The following is a 26,559-nucleotide window of genomic DNA, read 5'->3' on the forward strand; positions in this document are numbered from 1 at the left end:
TTTGAGGAAGTCCAGTTTCGTTTTCTTTGATTGCTTGTGCTTTTGGTGTCATATCTGAAAAACACAGATTTTCATCTATGTCTGTTTCTAAGAGTTCTGTATTTTTTAGCTCTTACATTTAGGTCTTTGATCCTTAAAAGAGTTAGCTTTTATACATGGTTGAGATAGGAGTTCAAATTCATTTTTTTGCATATAAATATATAGTTGTCCTAGCACCATTTGTTGAAAAGACTGTTCCTTCTCCATTTTCATCTTTGATGAAAATCAGTTGAACATAAATGTGTTGTTTATTTTTGAATTCTCAATTCAATTTCATTTGTCTGAGTGTAGACCTGTTTGTCTTTGTGCCAGTATCACAGTGTCTTGATTACTATAGCTTTGTGGTAAGTTTTGAAATAAGGAACTGTGAGTCTTCTAGCTCTTCTTTTCCAAGATTGTTTTGACCATTCTGAGTTCCTTCAGTTTCCATACATATTTTAGGAACAGCTTGTAAATTTCTGCAGAGAAGCCAGTTGGGTTTTTGATAGGGATTATATTGAATCTGTAGATTAGTTTGAGGAGTATTGCCATCCTAACAGCATTGTGTCTTCCTCCACAGATACATGTTGTCTGTCCATTTATTTAGATCTTTTTCTTCTTTCAACACTGTTTTGTAATTTTCAGTCTTCAAGTCTTGTACTTCTTTGGATTTAAATTTATTCTTTAAGTATTTTATTCTTTTTGATGCTACTGGAATTCTTGATTTCATTTTCAGATCATTTATTGCTAGCATATAGGAGTGTAACTAATACTTGTATATTAATGTATATTAATTTTATGTCCTGTAGCTTTGCTTAACTCATTTATTGGTTCTGTTGGTTGTTTTGTAGATTATTTAGTTTTTTTCTATATTATCAACATGTTTATAAATTATCCATAGTTTTCTTTTCCAATCTGGACACCTAATATTTCTTTATCTTGCTCAATTTTCCTGGCTAGAACTTCAGTACAGTGTTGAGTAGAAGTGACAAGAGTGAATATCTTTGTCTTGTCCCTGATTATAGGTAGGTAGCTATTAGGCTTTCACCATTTGCTATGATGTTAGCTGTGGGTTTTCCATAAATGCTCTTTATCGATTGAGAAAGTTCCCTTTCATTCCTAGTTGTTGAGTGTTTTTATCATGAAAGGGTGTTGGATTTTTGTCAGATGCTTTTTTCTGTGTTTGCTGAGATGATCATGTTGGTTTTTCCCCCCTTCATTCTATTAATGTGGTATCTTGCATTAATTAATTTTCATATGGTAATCCACCCTTGTATTTTGGGATAAATCCCATGTGGTCATGTTGTGTAATCCTTTTCATTTGCTGCTGAATTCAGCTTGCCATTATTTTGTTGAATTCTGCATCATAAGAGATACTACTCTTCAGTTCTTTTTTTTTTTCCTCTGATTTTATTGGGAAAGAATTGACATATTATTGTAAGTTTAAGGCATACAGCATGATGGTTTGGTTTGCACATATTGTGAAATGATTACTGCATTAGGCTCAGCGGATGCCTATCTTCTAATATAGATGTGATAAAAAGGAAAGAAAGAAAAAAATTTTTTTCCCTCATGATGAGAACTCTTAGGGTTTATTCTCTTATGAACTTTCCTATTATATCATATTTCAGTATTAACTGTAGTCTTCACATTGTACATTACATCCATAATACCATTCACCCTTGAACAACGTGGGGAGAGGGACGCTGATTCCTGTGCAGTTGAAAATCCACATAGAACTTTTGACTCCCCAAAAACACAACTATAATAACCTGTTGACTGGAAGCTTTGATAACAAATAATCAATACATATTTTGTATGTCTTACATACTGTATTCTTACAATAAAGTTATAAAAAAGAGACTATTCCAAAAGAAATGAAAAGGACAATAGATTTACATTACTATATTTCTCACAAGAAATCTGTATATAAGTGGCTCTTGCATGGTTTAAATTTGTGTTGTTCAACTGTATTTATCTTATAACTGGAAGTTTGTACCTCTTGACCACCTTCCTCCAATTCCTCCTCCCCCAGCTCTCTACCTCTGGTAACCACAAGTCTTACGATTTTGTTTTTTTTAAGATTCTGCATGTAAATGAGATCATACGGTATTTTTATTTCACTTAGCATAATGCCTTCAGCGTCCCTCCATGTTGTTGCAAATGGCAGGATTTCCTTATTTTTTATGGTTGAATAATATTTCATTGTGTGTGTATGTGTGCGTATACACATAGCACAACTAATTTATCCATCATTTGTTGATCTGTACTTAAGTTGTTTCCATTTTAGCTATTGCAAACAAGCTATGAACATAGAGATGCAGATATTTTTTCAAGTAGGTGTTTTCATTTTTTGTTTTTTATAAATTCCAAGTAGAATTGCTAGATCATATGGTAATTGTATTTTTAATTTTTGAGGATTGGCTATCCCAGTTTAGAATCCGAACAGTGCATAAGGGTTCCCCTTTCTCAACATCCACGCCAGCGTTTATCTCTTGATGGTGGATATTCTAACAGGGGTGAGGTGATACCTCATTGCTATTTTAATTGCATTTCCTTAATGACTATTGACGTTGTGTATCTTCTGTTGGCCTTTCTAATATCTTCTTTGGGGAAATGTCTATTAGGACATTTCTCTGCCCATTTTTAAATTGTTGGTTTTTTGCTATTGAATTGTATGTAATTGTATGAATTATAATTCAGGTATTAAACCTGTATTAGATATATTGTTTGCAAATATTTTCTCCCATTCGGTAGGCCTTTTCATTTTGTTGATGGTTTCTTTTCCCTTGCTGAAGCTTTTTAGCTTGATGTAGTCCTTTTTTATTTGGTTGCCTGTGCTTTAGATGACATATCCAAAAAATCATTACCAAGACCCATGTCAAGAGGCTTTATTCCTGTTTTCTTCCAGGAGTTTCATAATTTCAGGTCTTAAATTTAAGCCTTTACCTCATTTTGAGTTACTTTTTGTGAGTGGTATAAGATGTGTCTAGTTTATTCCTTTACATGTGAATATCCAATAATGCAGTGCTATTTTTGTAGTCTGCCCTTTCTTAATTGAATATTCTTAGCTCCCTTGTCAGATATTAGCTGACTATATATTCTTGGATTTATTTCTGGGTTCTCAGTTCTGTTCCATTTGTCTATTTGTTTTTATGCCAATACTATGCTGTTTCAATGAGTGTAGCTTTGTAGTTTAGCTTGTTCTTTTTTCTCAGGGTTTCTTTGGCTATTCTCTGTCTTTTGTGGTTCTCTGTAAGTTTTAGGTGTTTTTTTCTACTTATGTAAAAAGTGTCATTGATAATCTTGATAGGGATAGTGAATCTATAGATGGCTTTTGGTAGTACTGCTATTTTAACAGTATTAATTCTTACAGTACATGAACGTGGGTTATCTTTCCATTTACTTATATCTGATTTCTTTCAATATCATGCTAAAGTTTTCAGAGTAGAGATCTTTCATCTTCTTATATAAATTTATTCCTATTTGATTTTGATCCTCTTATAAATGGGAACTATTTCTTTTTCAGAAAATTTGTTGTTAGGTTATAGAATTGCTACTGATATTTGCATGTTAATTTTATATCCTGCAGCTTTACTGAATTTATTGATCAAAAGGCTTTTTTTGTTGAGTCTTTTGGACTTCTTATGTATAAAATCATGTCATGTGCAAATAGAGGCATTTTTACCTCTTCCTTTCCAAATCTGATACCTTTTATTTTTTTTTCTTGCCTGATTGCTCTAGGTGGACTTAAGTACTGTGTTGAATGAGAGTGGTAAGAGTGAGCACCAGCACCCTTGTCTTATTCTTGGTCTTAGAGAAACTTTCAACTTTTCATCATTGAGTGTGATGGTAGTTGTGGATTTATCACATATGGTCTTTATTTTGTTTAGATATGTTCCTTCTGTCTCTAATTCAATTTATTGGGAGTTCTTACCATGAATGGATGTCAAGTTTTGTCTTAATGTTTTTTCTGTATCAAAATGATCATAAGATTTTTTTTTCTATTAATGTGATGGATCACATTGATTGGTTCGTGTATGTTGAATTATTCTTGCATTCCAGGGATAAATCCCACTTCATTGTGGTGAATGATTTTTTTAATGTTCTGCTGAATTCAATTTATTAGTATTTTATTGAGAGTTTTTGCAACTCTGTTTTCTTTTATTGTGATGGTTTTGGTTTCAGTAACATTGGTGTCAGAGAATACTTAAGAAATGTTCATTGTTTTCCTGTTTTTTGGAAGAGTTTAGAGAAGCTTGGTGTTAATTTTCTTTAAACATTTGGTAGAATTTGTCAGTGAAGCCATTTGATCCTGGTGTTTGCTTTGCTGGAAATTCGTTTGATTACTAACTCTGTATATTACTTATTATTTGTCAGATTTTTTATTTATTCTTAAGTCAGTTGGATTGTTTCTTGTTTCTAGGAATTTTTTCATGTTTGGTGGATCACTTAATGTGTTCCCGTACAGTTGTTGCTACTACTCCCTTTTAATCTTTTATTCCTAGATTTATTACTGAGGTTAGTAATAATAGATGTATTCTTTGAGTCCTCATTTTATTAATTTTTCTTTTTTCTTTTTATGTTTAGCTAAAGGTTTGTAAATTTTGTTGATCCTTTCGGAGAATTAATTTGGTTTTGCTACTCTTACCCATTTTTCCTATATTTTATTTATTTCTACTCTAATCTTCATTATTCCATTCCTTCTGCTTACTTTGGGTTAGTGTGCTCTTTTCTTAGTTTTTTTTTTTTTAAGAGTTTATTTATCTGACAGATCACAAGAAGGCAGAGAAGCAGGCAGAGAGAAAGGGGGAAGCAGGCTCCCTACTGAGCAGAGAGCCTGATTCAGGGCTTGATCCCCAGGACCCTGAGACATGACCTTAGCTGAAGGCAGAGGCTTAACCCACTGAGCCACCCAGGTGTCCCCTTTTCCCAGTTTCTTAAGGTGAAGTTATTGACTGGTAACTTTAAGGTAGCTTATAGCCATAAGTTTCCTTCTGAATACAACTTTGCTGAATCCCTTAAGTTTTGTTATGTCGTATTGTTTTTGTTCTTCTCAAGGGATTTTTAAATTTTCCTTGTGATTTATTTGACTCATTGGTTATTTAGGAATTTGGGTTTTTTTGTTTTTTTGGTTTTTTCAAAGATTTGTTTATTAGAGAGCAAGTGAGAGAGATGGGGAAGGGGCAAAGGGTGAGGGAGAGAGAGAATCTCTAGCAGACTCCCTGTTGAGCACAGAGCCAGACGCAGGGTCTCATCTGGTCTCATGACCCCGATATGACCTGAGCTGAAACCAAGAGTAGGACATTTAGCCAACTAAGCTATCCTAGGAATTTTTAAATTTCCACATAATTGTGAATTATCCAGATTTCCTTCTTTTATTAAAATATTTTCATTTCACTGTGGTCAGAGAACATACTCTGGTTTCTGTCTTTTAAAACTTGAGACTTTTTTACAGCCTAATATATTCCCAACCTTGATCTCAAGGTTGTAAGTTTTTGCTTAATGAGAATGACTACTGAGGAATAAATATTCAGTTTTACCTTGTATTGAATGGAATATTAGTAGATTATATTCTTATATTATTTTATCTATTTTATTTATTTTTTTATTATCAGGAGACCTAGCTTTTATTCTGGCATCAGAATTTATTTTATCTAATATTGTTATATTATATTCTTATATTATTCTTACATGTTTTTTTCTTCTGTTTTTAGTGGTATGCAATCTGTATTAGTGATGTTGGAGATTATGAAGGCATCAAGGCTAAAATTGCAAATGCCTACATTATCAAGGAGCATTTTGAGGTACTGATGAATTTTAAAAGTAATTAGCTTTTTAAATAAATTTGTTTTACTTATCTATTGCTGTATAGCAAACCACCTAAAACTTAGAGGTCTAATGCAGTGACAGCTTATTTCTTAAAATTTTGTGTGTTAACTCTGTAGTGGTGCTTCTGGTCTGTTTGGTGTAGCTGAGATCATTCAGACGGCTGCCTTCACCTCAGTCTTCAGCTGGACAGAATGTACGAGATGGCTTCTTATATGATGGGATCTCTCCATTTTCCATTGCATTATTTAGTAGTCTAGCCCCAGCTTCATTACAGCATGGTAGCTGGCTTCCAAGAATGAGCATTCCAAGATAAAATTCCAATGTGCAAACTTTTATCAAGCTTCTGTTTTGCATCACACTTGGTAATATCCTGTGAACCTAAACAAGTCATGTGGCTAAGACCAGAGTATATGGGAGGGAACCATATGAGGTCCTGAATACCCCAAAGTGTGGTCTGGTATAAAATCAAACCCAACTGACAAACCACTCCCAATAGTAATAGTACTGTTTACAATAATTATCTCTGTGTATTTTACGTGTTTTTTTTTTTTTTTAAGATTTTATTTATTTATTTGACAGACAAAGATTACAAGTAGGCAGAGAGGCAGGCAGAGAAAGAGGAGGAAGCAGGCTCCCGCTGAGCAGAGAGCCCGTTGTGGGGCTCGATCCCAGGACCCTGAGATCATGACCTGAGCCGAAGGCAGAGGCTTTAAACCACTGAACCACCCAGACGCCCCTATTTTATGTTTTAATATTTCCCCTGAAATTACTTCTTTATAGTAAGTTCTCCTTAGATGTCACATATTCTCCAGGAGTTTGTGTATTTCATGATGTGCCATATACACTACCTCATTGTCCTAAACAAAACTAAACAAAAACTCTAGAAAAACTGCCACTAAAAATTCAGCTTATTTATTTCTCTTTTGATATATTAGACCACTTCAAAAATACAAAGGAAGAGTGCTGGCTTCGGCAGCACATATACTAAAATTGGAACGATACAGAAATTAGGATGGCCCCTGTGCGAGGATGACACACAAATTCGTGAAGCGTTCCATATTTTTTTTTTAGTTTAGTTTAGTCTAGTTTATTCTTTTTTTATTTTTATTTTCTAATATTCATTTAGAGTTAAACTTCAAGGTAATCCCCTTTCCCCAATCAATGCTACCCCTATAGGTATACCAATTCTTAATCCCCCTTTATCTTAGGAAAGTTGAGTCCTTTAACAAAGATATCAAGATAGATCCAGGAAGAATCAAAGTAACCTTCCTCACCCACACTGAGAATTTATAACCACTCTCCCATCTTTTTCTTCCGCCAGTGTTTCTGTGTATTTGTGTTTGTCCTGATAGTATATAAATCTTATACTTGGGGTTCTTTTTGATGAGGTTCTTCCTTTTTTTGCATATATATATATATATATTTTTTTTTCTCTTGTCATATACTTTTATCAGTCTTTTTGTTTGTCTGTTTTTGTTTGTATACTTCATAAATCTTACCTTGGGGCCCATTTGGGCTGAGCCTTCTCTTTTATCTTCCCTTTTTTTTCCTGTCTCTCTATTTTTTTCTTTTTCTTTTCTTTTTTCTCTCATTTGGGTGGAAAATCCTGATTGCTCAGAAGCATTCCAGGGTGCACCTTGACTGCACCACGGTCGATACATCCAGCTACATCCGATCAGTCATCTCTCACCAAAATGACTAGGAGGAGGAATGCCCAACAGAAGAAAAATACAGAGGATGGACCTTCTACAACAGAGCTAATGGCTATCAACATAGACAATATGTTGGAAAGGAAATTCAGGCTAACAATTATCCAGGCAGTAGCTAGGTTGAAGAAACCCATGGATGACCATACGGAATTGATTAGGACAGAACTGAAAGCCACCAGGGATGATGTTCAAAATGCTCTCAATGAGTTCCAATCTAATCTAAATTCTCTAAAAGCTAGGGTAACTGAGACAGAAGATAGAAGTAGTGATCTGGAGGATAAACAGATAGAAAGGATCAGGAGGAAGCCTGGAACAAACAGCTTAGAAGCCACGAAAACAGAATCAGGGAAATAAATGATGCCATGAAACGTTCCAACGTCAGAATTATTGGAATCCCTGAAGGGGAGGAGAAAGAAAGAAGTCTAGAAGATATAGTGGAACAAGTTGTCCATGAAAATTTTCCCAATCTCGTGAATGGAACCAGCGTTCATGTACTAGAGGCAAAACGGTTTCCCCCCAAGATTATAGATTCTCGAAAGTTTTCGAGACACCGGATAGTAAGAATGAGGAATTATAATTGTAGGCAGACCTTCTTGAAAGCAGCCAGGACAAAGAAGTTCCTTATATACAGAGGAAAGCCCATCAGAATGTCAGACCTGTCCACAGAGACCTGGCAAGCCAGAAAGGGCTGGCAAGATATATTCAGGGCACTAAATGAGAAGAACATGCAGCCAGGAATACTTTATCCAGCAAGACTGACATTCAAAATGGATGGAGAAATAAAGAGTTTCCAAGACCGGCAAGGCTTAAAAGACTATGCAACCACCAAGCCGACACTGCATGGAATATTAAGGGGAGTTCTATAAAAGAGAAAAAATCCTAAAAATATAATTGAACAGAAATATAGAGACAATCTACAGAAAGAAAGACTTCAAAGGTAAAACGATGTCAATAAAAACATATCTATTAATAATCACTCTCAATGTGAATGGCCTAAATGCGCCCATAAAATGGCACAGGGTTGCAGATTGGATAAAACGACAGGACCCATCCATATGTTGTCTACAAGAGACCCATTTTGAACCTAAAGATACACCCAGACTGAAAGTGAAGGGATGGAGAAGCATCTTTCATGCCAATGGGCCTCAAAAGAAGGCCGGGGCAGTGATTCTTGTATCAGATAAATGAGATTTTAAACTAAAGACTATAGTCAGAGATACAGAACTACATAATTCTTAAAGGGACGATCCACCAAGAAGATCTAACAATTATAAATATGCCCCCAATATGGGAGCAGCCAGTTGCATAAGAAAACTTTTAATCAATATAAAGAGTCATATTGATATGAATACATTAATAGTAGGAGATCTTAACACGCCTTTCTCAGTAATAGATCATCGAAGCAGAAAATCAATAAAGAAACAAGAGCATTGAATGACACATTGGCAGATCAACCTCATAGATATATACAGAATATTCCACCCTAAAACAACAGAATATTCATTCTTCTCAAGTGTACATGGAACCTTCTTCAGAATAGACCACATACTGGGTCTCAAATCAGGACTCAACTGATACCAAAAGACTGACATTATTCCCTGCATATTCTCATATCACAATGCTTTCAAACTGGAGCTCAATCACAAGGAAAAGTGCGGAAGGAACTCAAGCACCTGGAAGCTAAAGACCACCTTGCTTAAGAATGCTTGGATCAACCAGGAGATCAAAGAAGAACTGAAACAATTCATGGAAACCAATGAGAATGAAGACACTTCGGTCCAAAACCTATGGGATACAGCAAAGGCGGTTCTAAGGGGGAAGTACATAGCCATCCAAGCCTCCCTCAAAAAAAAATGAAAAATCCAGAATACACCAGCTGTCTCTACACCTTAAAGAACTGGAGAATCAACAACAAATCAAACAAACTCCACACATAAGAAGGGAAATAATCAAGATTAGAGCAGAGATCAATGAGGTAGAAACCAGAGATACAGTAGAACGTATCAATGAAACTAGAAGCTGGTTTTTTGAAAGAATCAGTAAGATCGATAAGCCATTGGAAAAGAGAGAAAGCCCAAATTAATAAAATTATGAATGAAAGGAGAGAGATCACAACTAACACCAAGGAAGTAGAAACAATCATCAGAAGTTATTATCAACAGTTATATGCCAATAAGCTAAGCAACCTAGATGAAATGGATGCATTCCTGGAAAACAGTAAACTCCCAAAACTGAACCAGGAAGAAACTGACAACCTGAATAGACCGATATCCAGTAACGAGATTGAAGCAGTGATCAAAAACCTCCCAAAAAACAAGAGCCCAGGACCTGATGGATTCCCTGGGGGAATTCTATCAAACTTTCAAAGAAGAAATAACACCTATTCTCCTGAAGCTGTTTCAAAAAATTGAAGCAGAAGCAAAACTTCGAGACTCTTTTTATGAAGCCAGCATTACCCTGATCCCCAAACCAGGCAAAGACCCTACCAAAAAGGAGAATTTCAGACCAATTATCACTGATGAATATGGATGCAAAGATTCTCAACAAGATCCTAGCAAACAGGATCCAACAGCACATTAAAAAGATTATCCACCATGACCAGGTGGGATTCATCCCTGGGTTACAAGGATGGCTCAACATTCGCAAACCAATCAATGTGATAGAACAAATCAATAAGAAAAGAGAGAAAAACCACATGGTCCTCTCAATTGATGCAGAAAAAGCCTTTGACAAAATCCAGCATCTGTTCCTGATTAAAACGCTTCAAAGTATAGGGATAGAGGGAACATTCCTGAACTTCATAAAATCAATCTATGGAAGACCCACAGCAAATATCATCCTCAATGGGAAAAAGCTTGCAGCCTTCCCGCTGAGATCAGGAACATGACAAGGATGCCCATTCTTACCACTCTTGTTCAACATAGTATTAGAAGTCCTAGCAACAGCAATCAGACAACAAAGAGAAATAAAAGGTATCCAAATTGGCAATGAAGAAGTCACACTTTCTCTCTTTGCAGATGACATGATTCTTTATATGGAAAATCCAAAAGACTCCACCCCCAAATGACTGGAACTCATACAGCAATTCAGCAACGTGGCAGGATATAAAGTCAATGTACAGAAATCAGTGGCTTTCTTAAACACTAACAATGAAAATACAGAAAGGGAAATTAGAGAATCGAGTTCATTTACTATAGCACCAAGAACCATAAGATAACCTGGGAATAAACCTAACCAAAGAGGTAAAGGATCTGTACTCAAGGAACTACAGAACACTCATGAAAGAAATTGAAGAAGACACAAAAAGATGGAAGACCATTCCATGCTCTTGGATCGGAAGAATCAACATTGTTAAAATGTCTATCCTGCCTAGAGCAATCTATATATACTTTTAATGCCATTCCGATCAAAAATCCACTGGTATTTTTCAAAGAGCGGGAGCAAATAATCCTAAAATTTGTATGGAATCAGAAGAGACCCCGAATCGCTAAGGAAATGTTGAAAAACAAAACTGGTGGCATCACGTTACCTGATTTCAAGCTTTACTACAAAGCTGTGATCACCAAGACAGCATGGTACTGGCATAAAAACGGACACATAGACCAGTGGAACAGAGTAGAGAGCCCAGATGTGGACCCTCAACTCTGTGGTCAAATAATCTTCAACAAAACAGGAAAAAATATACAGTGGAAAAAAGACAGTCTCTTCAATAAATGGTGCTGGGGAAACTGGACAGCTATATGCAGAAGAATGAAACTCGACCATATTCTTACACCGTACACAAAGATAAACTCGAAATGGATAAAAGACCTCAACTTGAGACGGGAATCCATCAGAATCCTAGAGGAGAACATAGGCAGTAACCTCTTTGATATCAGCCACAGCAACTTCTTTCAAGATATATCTCCAAAGGCAAAGGAAACAAAAGCGAAAATGAACTTTTGGGACTTCATCAAGATCAAAAGCTTCTGCACAGGAAGCAAAGGAAACAGTCAAGAAAACAAAGAGGCAACCCACGGAATGGGAGAAGATATTTGCAAATGACAGTACAGACAAAAGGTTGATATCCAGGATCTATAACGAACTCCTCAAACTCAACACACACAAAACAGATAATCATATCAAAAAATGGGCAAAAGATATGAACAAACACTTCTCCAGTGAAGACATACAAATGGCTATCAGACACATGAAAAAATGTTCATCATCACTGGCCATCAAGGGTGGCTCCCATCATAGGCAGATTCAAATTAAAACCACATTGAGATACCACCTTACACCATTTAGAATGGCCAAAATTAGCAAGGCAGGAAACAGCATGTGTTGGAGAGGATGTGGAGAAAGGGGAACCCTCTTAGACTGTTGGTGGGAATGCAAGTTGGTGCAGCCACTTTGGAGAACAGTGTGGAGATTCCTCAAGAAATTAAAAATAGAGCTTCCATATGACCCTGCAATTGCACTACTGGGTATTTACCCCAAAGATACAGATGTAGTGAAAAGAAGGGCCATCTGTACCCCAATGTTTATAGCAGCAATGGCCACGGTTGCCAAACTGTGGAAAGAACCAAGATGCCCTTCAATGGACAAATGGATAAGGAAGATGTGGTCCCTATACACTATGGAGTATTATGCCTCCATCAGAAAGGATGAATACCCAACTTTTATAGCAACATGGATGGGACTGGAAGAGATGATGCTGAGTGAAATAAGTCAAGCAGAGAGAGTCAATTATCATACGGTTTCACTTATTTGTGGTGCATAACAAATGACATGGAGGACATGGGGAGATGGAGAGGAGACGGGAGTTGGAGGGGGAGATGAGCCATGAGAGACTATGGACTCTGAAAAACAACCTGAGGGTTTTGAAGGGGCGGGGGGGGGGGGGGGGGGGTTGGGGGAACCAGGTGGTGGGTATTAGGGAGGGCACATACTGCATGGAGCACTGGGTGTGGTGCAAAAAACAATGAATACTGTTACGCTGTAAAGAAATTTTAAAAAAAGATTAAAAGCTGAAATTACCATAAATGTGTATAACAAAGTACAGCCATAATAGTCAATTTCCCCTTAAAGTATAATGTTCAGAGCCAAAAGAATTAAGTAGATGGTTTTGAAATAATAAAAATAAATTTTCTATAAATTAAAAAAAATACAAAGGAAGAGAATATGATGGAAACATTAATAGGTAGAATGCTAAATAAGCTAATAGCTTTTCTGAATTTTATGGTAATAGTCTCAATTCCTGTTTGACACAGTGGGTAATAGAAAAGAACATTGGACTGGGAGTCAGGACATCTAGCTTTTATTCTGGCATCAGTAGTATATATACACAGACTCGTGTATGTGTGTGTATGCATATACATACATATTTTTCAGTTTAATAATATGCAACTTTTTCACATTGTAAGACCTTTGAAATCACATGCATTATATAATCAGTGGTATCTTTTAATAGGCAGTGCTTTTTTCTTTTTAGTGATAAAAAATGATATGTAGTAATTTTCATGGTATCTTAGATTCTGTGAAATGTCATAATTTGCTCAGTGGCATTAAATAAATCACCTGAGTTATTGTGCCATAGTGTGTAGAATATATGACAAATATCTTCCAATATAAATCATGAAAAAATTGCAAAAAATATATTAGTGGAAACAGAGACTATAGATTATTTTTTAAAAACTAGTATTTTGGGACACCTGAGTGGCTCAGTTGATTAAGCATCTGCCTTCAGCTCAGTTCATGAGCCAGGTTCCCGGGATTGAACTCCACATTGGGCTCTCTGCTCAGTGGGGAGTCTGCTTCTTCCTCTGTCAATAAATAATAAAATCTTAAAAAAAAAAAATCGATGTTTTGCAGATCTCAAATGTGTATGTATTAAGTATATTTTAAAAATGATAGTATTTAGTATTTATATACTAAAAAGATCATTTATACTATTATTCCTAATTCCATTATTATATTTAAAACCATAAGGAATTATCATCTTTGGGTTATTTTTGTTGTTTTTTTAAGATTTTAAGTAATCTCTACATCCAACATGGGGCTCAAGCATGGTCCTCTGACTGAGCCAGCTAGGTGCCCCTATCTTTGGATTGTTTTGAAAACAAACTAATGGGAAGAATTAAAAAAGAAAGTGTTTGCTTGAGAGTAGTCTCTCTCAACCCATCCCATAAGAAAATTAAATTCCCCAAGGCATCCACTGCATGTTCTGAATTAACTTCTCTCCCTTGCATCTAGAATGGGACTAGCTCTGTACCATTCTTGGTAGATTGAAGAAAACAGTTATTCATACAATTTTTTGTAGGGTTTAATTTTCTAGTGGAACTCTAATTAGGAAAGGTTTCTTAGTGTATAAGTTGTGTATATTTTAAGACATATTTTGCTATGACTCATATCACTGTTTAATGGAAAAGTAAAATAAAGTCAGTGCTGATTCTTTATTCATATTAATGAAGCAAGATTTCTGCTAAGTCATACCTGGTTATTAGCCTTATTCTAGCTATTACCTCTACTACTGCTACCATTCATCAGCATCAGTAATAAATTAAGTGGTACTTTTGAAAAGTAAAATTATGCTGGTTATAGAAGATATTACTGTGTTAAGTACCTCCTGTTACTTGCTCATTTAATATTTAGCACAACTCTATAATGTAGGTATATTACTCTATCAATTCTATAAAACAGCAAACTCAGGCATGGCAAGAAGAGAGAACTTGCCAAGGTGAAAACTTGGAGCTGTGATCTGAACCCTGGTAGTCTAGCTTCAGAGACCCTACTGGTAACCAATACAAATACTTCAAAATGTGTATCTTACACATTACTGACTGAAATGAAAATGTGGGTTTACAGAAAAACACAAGATAGGAGGTCTCAGGTTTTTTTTAGAAGGATCTCTTATTTTTAATAGGATTAACATTAATCTGAGATGTTTCTCAGAGACTTTCAACAAAATAATGGGTAAAAGGAGAAATAGTTGCTTTAAAGTTGTTCCGTAGTTGATGCTTCACATTAATTCACATAGGACTTTCATGTAGTAAATTGAAATTAGGAAGACTATCAATGTATTACATTGTACATAATTATTTTACTAATAAATTCTGTAAATTAGTATTTTTTTTTCCTTTGTTGAGTATAGATGAAGTTGAACAAAACGTACATAAAGGAAGAAACTTTGTAAAAGTATTAAGTACTTTGTTCTCCTTTAAGGAAAGAATACCATTTAGTCCAGTATTCATGTAGAACTTGCAAAAAAGAACCTCCTTATTTTTCCTCTAATCTAGAACATTGAGAACTATAGATTAGTTTTCAAAATCAGATTCATTTAAAAATTTCATGTTTTTTCTCATACTGATAAATCCTGTTAGTTGCTGAACTTTGTAAGAGTTAACTCTAATACAAGTCATTAACAGTGTATTGAAATGAATTTAATCACATTGAAGAATGAAGAGGGGAAAGAATTGGTATTATCATGGAAGAATTGAAATGTAGGGTTGCCAAAAAAAATTTTTTTATCATGACTTTTTCAGCAAACATAGTACTCATTTGTGTTTAGAAAACAAGTATGATTGACTTTCTTATTTCTTGTTAGAAAGCAATTGAACTGAACCCAAAAGATGCTACCTCAATTCACCTTATGGGTATTTGGTAAGAACATTTCTTTAAATAAATATTTCAGTGGTAGTTACTATGATCTTATTTTGTAGTATATAATACCAAGATGTAAAGTATTTAAAAGTATTTGGCATTCATGAGTGTTCAGTTCATTATATTAACTAGTAGTTGTGATGTATCACTAAGTTTGATTGTGATGTTAACCATTGTAACTCATTTAGAAATATATGTTAAAATGAAAAAGGCATTAAAATTTTTGCTAGACTGAAATTCCTTTTGTTAGGAAAGACTGTTTTTACTTACAAGGCTAAATGAAATTGGATTAATCTAACTATATGGCAATACAGTTCGATGCCCTAAGAGGGTCTTTGCATCTTCAAGGCCTGTCAAATACAGTCTGACTCATCTGAGGAATAAAATAATCTGACTTTCAGTATCTTTCCATTTGTCCAGTGTATAGCATTATTTTGCTGGTATGAGCAGCAAACTTGAGACAGGTTTGCTGCTGTTTTCTTTGGGTGGGTGTAGTTCGCAGACCTGAGTATTTTATTGTCTTATAAATAAATGGTGTAGACAGCCCTGTATCTGATTTTTTTTTTAAGATTTTATTTATTTATTTGACAGATCACAAGTAGGCAGAGAGGCAGCCAGAGAGAGAGAGGAGGAAGCAGGCTCCCCGCTGAGCGGAGAGCCCGATTCGGGGCTGGATCCCAGGACCCTGGGATCATGACCTGAGCCGAAGGCAGAGGCTTAACCCACTGAGCCACCCGGGCGCCCTCCTGTATCTGATTCTTTTTTTTTTTTTTTTAAGATTTTATTTATTTATTTGACAGAAAGAGAAGGATCATAAGTAGGCAGAGAGGCAGGCAGAGAGATAGAGGAGGAAGCAGGTTCCCTGCTGAGCAGAGTGCCAGGTGTGTGGCTTGATCCCAGGACCCTGAGATCATGACCTGAGCCAAAGGCAGAGGCTTAACCCACTGAGCACCCAGGGACCCCCTGTATCTGATTCTTAAAAGGATTCTTAAAAAGGAGTTAAATATCCTTCAGGACAAAGGACAATATTAAACTAACTAATGATAATGGCTAGACAGTGCTAGGGAGTAACCAAGAATGAGATACAGTTGCTCCCTCAGGAGTTCAGACCCTTAGTCAAAGATGCAGTACTTTTTTCCCTACCTGTATCAGAAAGTTGTCAAGATCGTTGGATGTTAATCATTTGCCTTACTCTTTTTAGTAGGCAGACTTAAATTGTTTTTTGCCATTGTTATTTATACATACCATGTTTAGTTTTGTTGGTTTTTTTTTTTAACTACTCTTAGTTTTTCTTACCTAAAAAAATAGGGGTAATGATCCTAACTTATTTAGTTCCTTGTAAGGAGTAAATGAGAGATAATCACCGAGCACCTGGAACAGAGTGAGCACTGAGTGATGAACAACAAATACTGTGTTTTCATTACTAGTGCTGTTGCTTACTTGTATTTAATCACAGAACACATCCTAATTGATGGATCAATATAAATCAGTCTGGGTAATTCATTGGGAATATTAACCTATTGGATGTTATGTAAAGGGCAAATTGTTTAAACATACCAACAGAAGAAACTATCTTTTTATCTGTTAAGATGCTTAGTTTTTCTGTAGGAGGAAAAAAGATGCAACTGAGAGGTCTGTTTTTTCTCTATAGGTGTTACACATTTGCTGAAATGCCTTGGTATCAGAGAAGAATTGCTAAAGTGCTGTTTGCAACTCCTCCTAGTTCCACCTATGAGGAGGTAGAGTGCTGTCCTTTGTTAAGTTAGTACTGATTTCTTAACTGCAGTGCCATTCTACAGTGTCCAGATCTGCAGCTCTGAGCCGTGAGGCCTTTGAGCATGTTTCTAACCATCCAGTGCAGCAATCTTATCACAAAGGCTTAATACTTATAATCAATGACTGGTGAGTGTTTTATTTAGGTGAGTGGCTGATGATTCTGGTATAATGTCAGTTGTAATAGCTCGTGCCAAAAATCTACCATTGTTTTCTATTTGAAATCCACACCGTATAAAAGTCATAAAATGGAATAAATTCAGCAGCTGTTACTCAACATGAGTTTTAGATACGTGTTCTACACATTAACAGTAATTTACCTGGGAAATCACGTATTTGTATAGATAAAGGAAGAGTAATTTATAACTTTTTTAGAAAGCAGGGTTGCAAGGCTTATATGCTCATATTTTTAAGGCCTTTTGCTTTTCTTGTTGAAAATAAAATTTGAAAGGGATTTCTGGGCAAACACTAACTTACACCACTAAAATGTTCAGAGTAAGGAAATAAGGCCACTGAAAAAGCTTTCCTAGTACTTGTATCATGACAAGGAGCTATTTTTTCTTCTGGCAGGCTATGGTGTAGAATTTAATATTAAAATATTTAGCTGATGGGCGCCTGGGTGGCTCAGTGGGTTAAAGCCTCTGCCTTCGGCTCGGGTCATGATCCCAGGGTCCTGGGATGGAGTCCCGCATCGGGCTCTCTGCTCAGCGGAGATCCTTCCTCCCCTCTCTCTCTACCTGCCTCTCAGCTTACTTGTGATGTCTGTCAAATAAATAAATAAAATCTTTAATAAATAAAAAAATTTAAAAAATAAAAATATTAACTGAATATTCAGAACACAGTTGGGAATATGTATTATTAAAAATAATGTATTCTAAGGAAAAAAGATACATTTGGCTCTACTATAACAAATCAGTTATGTTTCTAGGAAATCATACTTTATAAAACAGCTTAAGTGGGACAAAAAAGTTTCAGACTCAATAACATTTTATGTTTGAATTTCAATAATAAAGGACTTTTAAAAGTTTATTGGTACAACCTATGTATCACTGAGTAAATTTAGCTTTTGATTTTACTAAGTTTTTACGGGTAGTGACTGTTAAGACTTAAGAAGGATCAAAGTAGCTGAACTGCATATGGTAATGTTCTTTCTTCTCTGCACTTGATGCTGGTTTGGTTCAAGTTCTAAATAGCAATCAAATTATTACTAGAAGTTGTCCATCTCCTGTAATCTGTGCTCTGATGATTTAAAAACGTTCAATTTTGCTGTGTTAACTTTCACTGTTGATAAGTTGACCTTTATTTTAATATGTTTTAATTTACTTCCTGACTTTTGAAGAAATATTTTTTTAAATATTGATTCTGTTTTCATTATGTTTGGACTCTTCGTGTTTTTAACAGGCATTAGGCTACTTTCACAGGGCAGAGCAAGGTAACATTTTTCTATTTCATATACTAATATAGCTAAAATTGTATGAGTGCTTTATAATAGGCATTTTTAAAACAAAAATGTTACTTATTCTAATATACTTCTCTTTGCACTAAACATTATCAAACAATTTTTAGTCTTTATTTTATAAAGATCACAGAGTAAGAAGTAGACTGCTACTGAGTTTAGAACGACAGTTCTGGAATGGTCCTTTATTTGATATGATTCAGCTTTCTGAGAAGAGGCTTTGACAAGTTAACTGTGTTATTCCAAGATTATACAGCCGTTTAGAATCATTAATTTATTTAAATGTTTAGTTAAAGTTTTTTTTTGAGGTATAATTGACAACATTAGTTTCAGGTGTACAGCGTAAGGATTCAATAATTGCACATGTTGTAAAGTGATTATAAAATCAAGTCTAGTTAATATGTCACATTACAAAAAGTTTAATTTTTTTTCTAAGATTTACCCTTTCTCTTTAAAGAGCATTTAGATGAGAAATCTTGTTTTTAAAACAAGCCAGTTTTTGCTTCGTTGCAAATATTGTCGTCTTTTATGAAGTTTCATGTCACTCTGGCTTTGAAGAAATGGCCAGTGTACAAAACTGACATCAGCCATCCTAAGTTCATCCTTTTTAATATTAGTAGCACAAACTAGAAGAGTAAAGGACATAAGCATATGTTACGAAATACACCAAAAAAAACACTGCAATTCTATTTCTGTAAAATTAGAAGAAAATTAAAGCCTGTGTATTAGAGAGCCTACTCATATGGACTTGTTCAGATGCTTTTAGGATAGCAAAGCATTTATTTTTTTAATTTCTTCTGAAGAGTGGTGTCTGAATGTTAAACCATGTTAGTAATATATTCTTGTTTGTTCTGTTATGCCTTTTGCTGATAACCTCTTATGATCATAGTTTTTATATCATGAATATGAATCTGGGAATAAAATGTCCTCAAAGGGATTTAGAAGCATAACTGCAAAATAGAAATAGAGCCTTAGTGAATTTTAAGAAAAACATGGTCAGTAACTCCAGTCATCCTTGAGGTTTTAACACTGTAGGTCAGTTCTTCCAGGTGGTCTGAACCATATCTGGTTCAGAAGCTCCTCCTAGGCTCTTAAGTACCTGTTACTTTTCTCATCATAGCCCTTATCACACCGTAGTATGAGTATGTGAGTTGTGAGTATTGTTTACATGTCGAAGACTAAATATGGGGATGATGCAGACTTTGTTGTTTTGCTCAGTTTTCCTCAGTGCTTAGCATAATGCTATTAAATTTGGTGAATGACAATATTAAACAGATGAATGGATGAACCCTAAGGAAACCTTAAGTACATCTACACACCACCTCATAAATACGTTCAGATTAAAGAAGTAAAACAATTTTGGGTTAAGGAGCAAATGGAGTTAACCATAAATTATATCCAGGGAAAAGTATGCATTAAATATAGAAGGTCCCAGTTGATAAGAGGAATCTGTATAAAGAATTAATGAAGTTAGTGAGACTGTCCCATGCTTTCATCGGCTTTTTGTTCAGTTTTCCCTGGGCCAAGAATGTTCTGTTTTTCTGTTAAAATCCTGTTCAGCTGCCAAGGCAGCCCAGATGTAACTTCTTAGTTTCTCGTTGGTTTCTCATAGCACTTTAAAATGTGTACATCTGTCAAAGCATCCCTTTCATTTTTCTGTTACATTTTAATCCTCTTTTGTCTCTCATCTTCATGATGGATTTCAAAAGAACAGAGTCTTTGTTAAATCTGTATAACCCACATTTAGTAAATATTAATCAAATGTATGTATGTACACCTGACCCTTAAACAATGGTAAAGGGGTACATGGCCACCTGCATAGTTGAAAATCTGCATATAACTAACTTTTGGTTCCCCTCAAAGCTAACTCCTTAAATATTCTACCACTGACCAGAACTTTAAACAGTTGTTTAAAATGTATTTTGTATGTTCCATGTATTATAGACTGTATTCCAGTATAGTAAGCTAGAGAAAATTAAATGTTAAAAGTAAGAGAAAATACAGTTGCAGCACTTTACTGTATTTATGGGGAAAAAACCCTGCATATATTTGGACGTGCATAATTCAAAACTGCATTGTTCAAGGGTCAACTGCATATATATCATGATTTCATTTGCTCATACAGTAAGTATGTATTGGGTCCATGTTATGACCTAGGTAATTAGGATATAGCAGGTGATAAAAGACATTAATAAAAAGAAAACCCCTGTCTGTTTAGAGAGGATACATTCTGTCAGGTACTTCAGTTTCTCATCTATTAAATGGAGTACCTACTTTATAAAATTGTATAAAAATGAGAAATGTAATAGAATGCCTAGCACATTAAGAGACATTGAATAATGGTACTTAACTAATATTTGAGATTGGAATAGTTGAACAAAAGAGAATTCTAGTTAGCCTAATCTTATATGACCACACAAATATATTATTGGAATTTAGACTGAAGAAATTAACAACTCTATTCATCTAAGATAAATTTTTCTTTCTTATGTGTAGTGGATCCAAATTTCTACAGCAAAAACTTGCTGCTTTTAGGAAAGACCTATTTGAAGTTACACAATAAAAAGCTTGCTGCCTTCTGGCTAATGAAAGCCAAGGACTATCCGGCACACACAGAGGAAGATAAACAGGTAAAGTATCTCCAATAAATTAAGGCAGGGGCACCTGGGTGGCTCAGTGGGTTAAAGCCTCTGCCTTCTGCTCAGGTCATGATCTCAGGGTCCTGGGATCGAGCCCCGCATTGGGCCTGCTTCCCCCCCTCTTCTTCTGCCTGCCCCTCTGCCTTTGTGATCTCTGTCAAATAAATAAAATCTTTAAAATAAATAAAGGCAGATAGGTTTCTGCTGAGGGACTATTAAGTAAGGGTGAATTAGGAACAACTTTAAAAGTATAATTTGTCTAAATGTATCTTGTTGAAAACTGTTCATTTTGAACTCATTAACATTTCTATTTCTATATAGTATTTAGTTACTGTCATAGAGATTATAAATTACTTGCTGCCTTATTCCTGTTTGACATACGTGACAGATCAAATAAGATTTCTACAATAAAAGGCACATGATGTGTACTAATGTGGACGAATTCTCTTAAGAGTCTCACCCAGTTCCTGTTTTATTCTCATAATGTGCTGTCTCCTGGTGGGAACGCTTAGAAACCACAGCCCGCTTTATGAACTTACTAGGTTTTGCAAGTTGGTATCTATGCCATACTGTTTATTTATAACACATATTTTTCCATTTTAGATACAGACAGAAGCTGCTCAGTTGCTTACAGGTTTCAGTGCCAAGAATTGAGAATTTTTCAGAGAAGAAAGCCCACGAAATATCTAAGAAACATTGCCTTTTCATGAAATTACAAAGATAATATGTGAACTGTAACTGTTCTATGGCTGTTTTCTTTTAATGTGACCACTTAACAAATTAAATGTACAAAATTCTAAGTTTCTTCACAGACAACAAGGCAAAAGAAATAATTACCAAAAAATTGGTAGAGACTTCTCCCTGGCTCAGAGGCAGAGATACTGCACATTTAGGACACTAGCAATACAAAGTGGTGTAAGATTTCTGAGGAGGATGGATCACATCAGAATGGGAGATCAAGAAAAGAAAAAGCTTTGTGGAAGAGGCTTCTTTGGGGGGTGTGCATTGCCAAATTGGACTGATGCAAAGTTGAGATCTTGCAGAGAAGGTGCAGTGAAAATTAGGAGGTTAGGATGTTGAGGGTTCTTGGTATAAAGTAGTTAAATGATGGATCTTGGAACCAACCTGTGTAAGGAAAAAACTTAAGTCAGGAGAGGACAGAAAATGGAGTGTTTTTTTGTTTGTTTGTTTTTTTAATGTGACATGGTCTTACAAGTGAAGGATTGATTTTGTTACTTGACTAAGCCCAGATTCTCTTCCCTAATGTGGTGAAAGGAACACAGAACTCAGGGTGAAACAGAAATGATGATGTTTTACATAGGCAGGACCGTATTATTACGTGAGGCTGCAGAACTGTTTATAAAAAGGATTATCTTGAATCCTTTGAATCACTTAGATAAATCAAGAGTGCGTGCATAGGTGGGTTTTCCCCCAAGGGAGTTGGGGAATTGTAAAGTTAACAGTGAACCGTGAGGGTGTGGGCTGTTTGTGTTGTCATGCATATTTTCAATCAAAAAGGAAAATGAAAGTCCTGGACTCTATATACCCATCTCCAATTGCTAATCTTCAGCTATATTTTACTGGTTTTGTGTGTGTGTGTGTGTGTGTGTGTGTTTGTGTATTTCTAAACTTTTGAAATTGTAGACAACATACTTCATCCCTAAGTACTTAAGCATGCATTGTCTCAGAATAACATCCTTCTAAACAAAAACCCATTAGCACAACAAAAAGTTAACAGTAATTCTTTAAAACCATCTTCTGATACCAGCCATATTCGTATTTTCTCAAATGTCCCAGGAATGTCTTACCAATTTTAAAAACCAGGATCCAATCAACCATACATTGTATTTGATTTTCGGCCTTAGTTTTTAAAACTCTAGAAGAATTCTCCCATTTTTTTTTTTAATCCCACCATTCATTGATTTTTTTTTGAAAAGGCCAGTCATCTTAGATTCTCTCTCATTCCAGATTTGCTGTACCCCACTTTGGGAACCACTGTTTCATCTTTTCAGTGACTCTAATTTTATGTAATTTGATCTTCTTTCCCTAATTTTTTATCACTTCTCTGATTTTTTACCTCTTTCCGTTTCATTTGCTTGGCTCTTTGAATTTCTGTCTTCCATGTCTCTATTGTTTTCTTCCTCAGATACCTTTTGTCTTCACTTGAGATGTTTGTCTTTTTCTTCCATTATTTCCCCTGATTTCAATCAGCAGGCATTTCACATTTTCATGTAGTTTGTCCAGTTCTGAGTTTTTAAATTTGAGTTGATTTTGATTTTTTTAATTTTTAATTTGATTTTTTAGTTTTGATAGTTACTTACATTTAATTCATTAGTATATTGTGTTAAAGAATGTTTTCTTCTGTTTTGAGTATCTTCATATGAAATTCTTCCTTTTCACTAGAGCGACTTTCAGTATTTTCTGGTGTGTGTGTGTGTGTGTGTGTGTTTTGTGTTACCTGCAATACCAGGTATCAAATGGGAGGTGAAGGATTTTGATTTGTTCAAGAATAACCTCTATGAAGGAGTTTTTGTGAAATGAGGTATCTTTCAGTAATAAAGCCTTTTATGGGTGGGGTCTGTCTTCTGATACTCTATAATGCTTAAAAAATTGTTTTGCTTTGTAATCATTATAGATTCATAGGAAGTTTGGGAGTGGGGAGGAAATAGAGCGGTCCCAGAGGTAAACCTCTGCCTCCAAGTTGAAAATCAGGTTAATTGGTATAGCCCATAAATCTTACTCAGATTTTACTTCTAAATGCCCTCACTTGTGTATGTGTTCTATGTAATTTTGTCAGTATGTGTTTTTTTTTAAACTGCGGCTACAATCAAGATATGGAACTGTTTCACCAAATTGTGTAAATCCCTACTGCTATGCTAGCCCTTTATGGTCACATCCATCCACCACTTTTCCTCCTTACCACCATCCCTAATCCTGGCAACCACCAATTTCAATACTGTTATATAAATGGAATCAGATTATGTGACCTTTTGAGAACTGGCCTTTTTCATTTGATGTAATTTCTTTGAAATCCATCTGCATATAGTCAGTTGATTCTGTTATACTGTTGATTATATTTCATGGTATAAATGTACCCATTTAACCATTCACTGAAGGTCATGTAGGTTGTTTCCAGTCTTTGACTCCTATGAACATTGGGTACAGGTTATATTAACACCCAGGAGTACAGTTGCTGGGTCCTAATTTATAGAGCTATTATCTTCCCTTTTTCCCCCCTTATAAACTAAGGGATAGCTAGCTCCCTTCACCAAGATGCCATACATTCCTAAGAGTCTGATTGTGTGCACTTTGTCTCTTCCTTTTGACTTCCCAGGGGTCTGATTCACCAGGTCTTACACTGGTTCTTGGCATTTCCTCACTCACAGTTGAGACCTATTACTTCTGGGAACAAATCCTCGGACCCCATTATTCTCCCTCCTGTGCAGTCCCTACTTAACTGTGTGTGTTCCAGATGTGACTGCTAGCTGGAGATGCTTATTTCCCCACACGCATGATGTGAACGTAAGTTTGTAGTCGTCTGTCTTGTAAACATATTACCGACAAGGGCTATAGGTAATTATAATTACCTCGCCTTACGGATATGTTTACTTCCTTTATAAAAAATCTGAAAGCTCTCCATTAATAGCAAAATTTTCCCAATTGAGAATTTAATCCAGTGAACTATGAATTTTGTAAAAATGACTCACTTATCTATAAAATAAGCATCATTACAACGAAGAAAAAGCAAAAACACACCAAACCTTAGGAGTTGTGAGGATGAAAGAGAATACATAAAGTATATACTGTTATCAGTAAGTATTTTTAAATGCAGTTATCTGATTGTATTCTTCTTGGCTGAGATTTGGGAGAGAAAATTTGGACTTAAGGAGATGCCACTTTTTCAGTTGTACATTTTTGCTTCTGTTATTTGAGGGTTTTTTTTTTTAAACTTCATGAGGTATTTACCATACAACTTATTTTGGATTCTGTGTACCTGGGCATTACTGTACCTTAAGTTTAATAGGAAGAAGAAATAAAAGGAGGGGTGGATAACTTTGCCAAGGGCCATGAACTTTTAATGAATGCCTTGTTCTGACCCACTGCACTGCCCTGAGAATGGTCGACTGTTTTATCCTTTGAGGAGTAAACAAGTCAGTAAAAAGCCTCCTTAATGTAGAAGGCTTCTCTGATACGGTCTGGGCTTTTTCCTTGAGACCATTTATCTTAAGTTTGACTTTAAAGTTCAAAAGATTAAGAAGGAACTGGGAGTATTTACAAGACCACCTTTGTTCTCTCATCTACATATTTAAATGAGAGGATTTTTGACTTCCGCAATATCATCCACCAGGGTTCAACAAATACTCAAAGTCCGTACCAGTCTTACTCAGAAGGTTTAAGATAGGAACCACAGTTGAACCAGCAAGTCAATGTCAGGACTCCTTAACATTTTAGAAGATGAGCTTATAGCAGCAGTCTGTTTAACAGAGCATTCACACAGCTCCAAGAACAGGTCACAGCTCAGGGACCTCAGAAGGGACATGCAGTTATGGATTTCCTCTGGCAAATCCAAAGGTGTGGTTTATTATCAAGTAGGAGATTTCCCAGTCCAGATGAACTTACCAGTCAGGGTCATTTTTAATAGAAATAGTACTGCCTAATAGTATTTTGACACATAACCATGCCATCTAGTTTTAAAAAAAATAGGCAGGTGATTAACTGAAGGCTGTGAAGTTAAAAAGTTTATTAACTCTTTGAGCTTTAACTGCCACTTAGAGCTGCTTTCCTAGGAAGACAGACAACTAATCTGATTGATGGAATGAGAAATTATGTTGTGCCTCTTATCCATTCATTGGGCTCAGTTTGGTGGTGGTGGTGGTGGTGAGTGTACTGAAATGAAATAATATGAATTTGTCTCTGAGCCTCATTCTTTGCCTGTTTCATTTCAGGCATAGTGAGCCTGTCTAGCCCAGCACAGGACAAGGATGGGAAAAGAGAGAAGGTGAGAGGAAACCCACATCCTTGGTTTTCTCTCACCGCCCCTTGAGTGTATGAATTAAGATATAATAAAATCCTGCCAGTAGGCTTGGTTTTCTATTGAGTTTGAAAGGTGGAACGCTCCGAGTTCTCCAAAAGAGCCTTCTTCAGAAAGCTGGTTTGGTCTCTGTGGGTTCTGTGTAGCCTCAACTGGTACACAGTAATTTCTTACCTGAACTGAGGGGGTGGGGGGGGCCAGCACCCTGAAAGCCTCCTGTCTTCAATTAAATCTGGTAAATGGTATACTCACATTCTCACCTCCACTGAATGATGTTTATCAATAACTTCTGTCATGTCATGCAAAATTCATTGAGCAGTGGTGCTTTCTATGGTAAAATTTAAGTAGCCACTTTGAAGACTGGTCATCCTCTATCACATAATGTCATATACATTAGTATTTGTTTTTAATGCTTTATGCTTCAAGATAGCCCAGTGTCAGATGAGGATTTGGGAAAGG

At 35.6% G+C, this 26,559-nt stretch overlaps 1 protein-coding gene and 1 non-coding gene across 4 annotated transcripts in view; both read left to right on the forward strand.

Annotated features, from left to right (window-relative positions):
- RMDN1 (regulator of microtubule dynamics 1) overlaps positions 1-21,806 on the forward strand; it is a 48,920-nt gene extending 27,114 nt beyond the window's left edge. Inside the window, exons 5-10 of one of the 3 annotated variants that reach the window (XM_032869093.1) lie at positions 5,736-5,825; positions 15,145-15,200; positions 16,852-16,939; positions 18,375-18,405; positions 20,926-21,059; positions 21,409-21,487. In XM_032869093.1, the coding sequence (XP_032724984.1) occupies positions 5,736-5,825; positions 15,145-15,200; positions 16,852-16,939; positions 18,375-18,405; positions 20,926-21,059; positions 21,409-21,417 (408 nt within the window). In that variant the 3' untranslated portion in view covers positions 21,418-21,487. Of the gene's footprint in view, positions 1-5,735; positions 5,826-15,144; positions 15,201-16,851; positions 17,103-18,374; positions 18,406-20,925; positions 21,060-21,408; positions 21,488-21,671 lie in introns of those variants that run through there. The other 2 variants (XM_032869092.1, XR_004384001.1) reach the window with 2 other exon arrangements.
- LOC116874570 lies at positions 6,811-6,914 on the forward strand. Its single transcript, XR_004384029.1, has one exon. It is a non-coding gene; the product is annotated as a U6 spliceosomal RNA (small nuclear RNA).
- Positions 21,807-26,559: the final 4,753 nt, after the last annotated feature.

The sequence above is a fragment of the Lontra canadensis genome, unplaced genomic scaffold, assembly GCF_010015895.1.
Source record: "Lontra canadensis isolate GAN:19392208 unplaced genomic scaffold, GSC_riverotter_1.0 scaffold37, whole genome shotgun sequence".
In the NCBI taxonomy this organism is placed as follows: Eukaryota; Metazoa; Chordata; class Mammalia; order Carnivora; family Mustelidae; genus Lontra; species Lontra canadensis.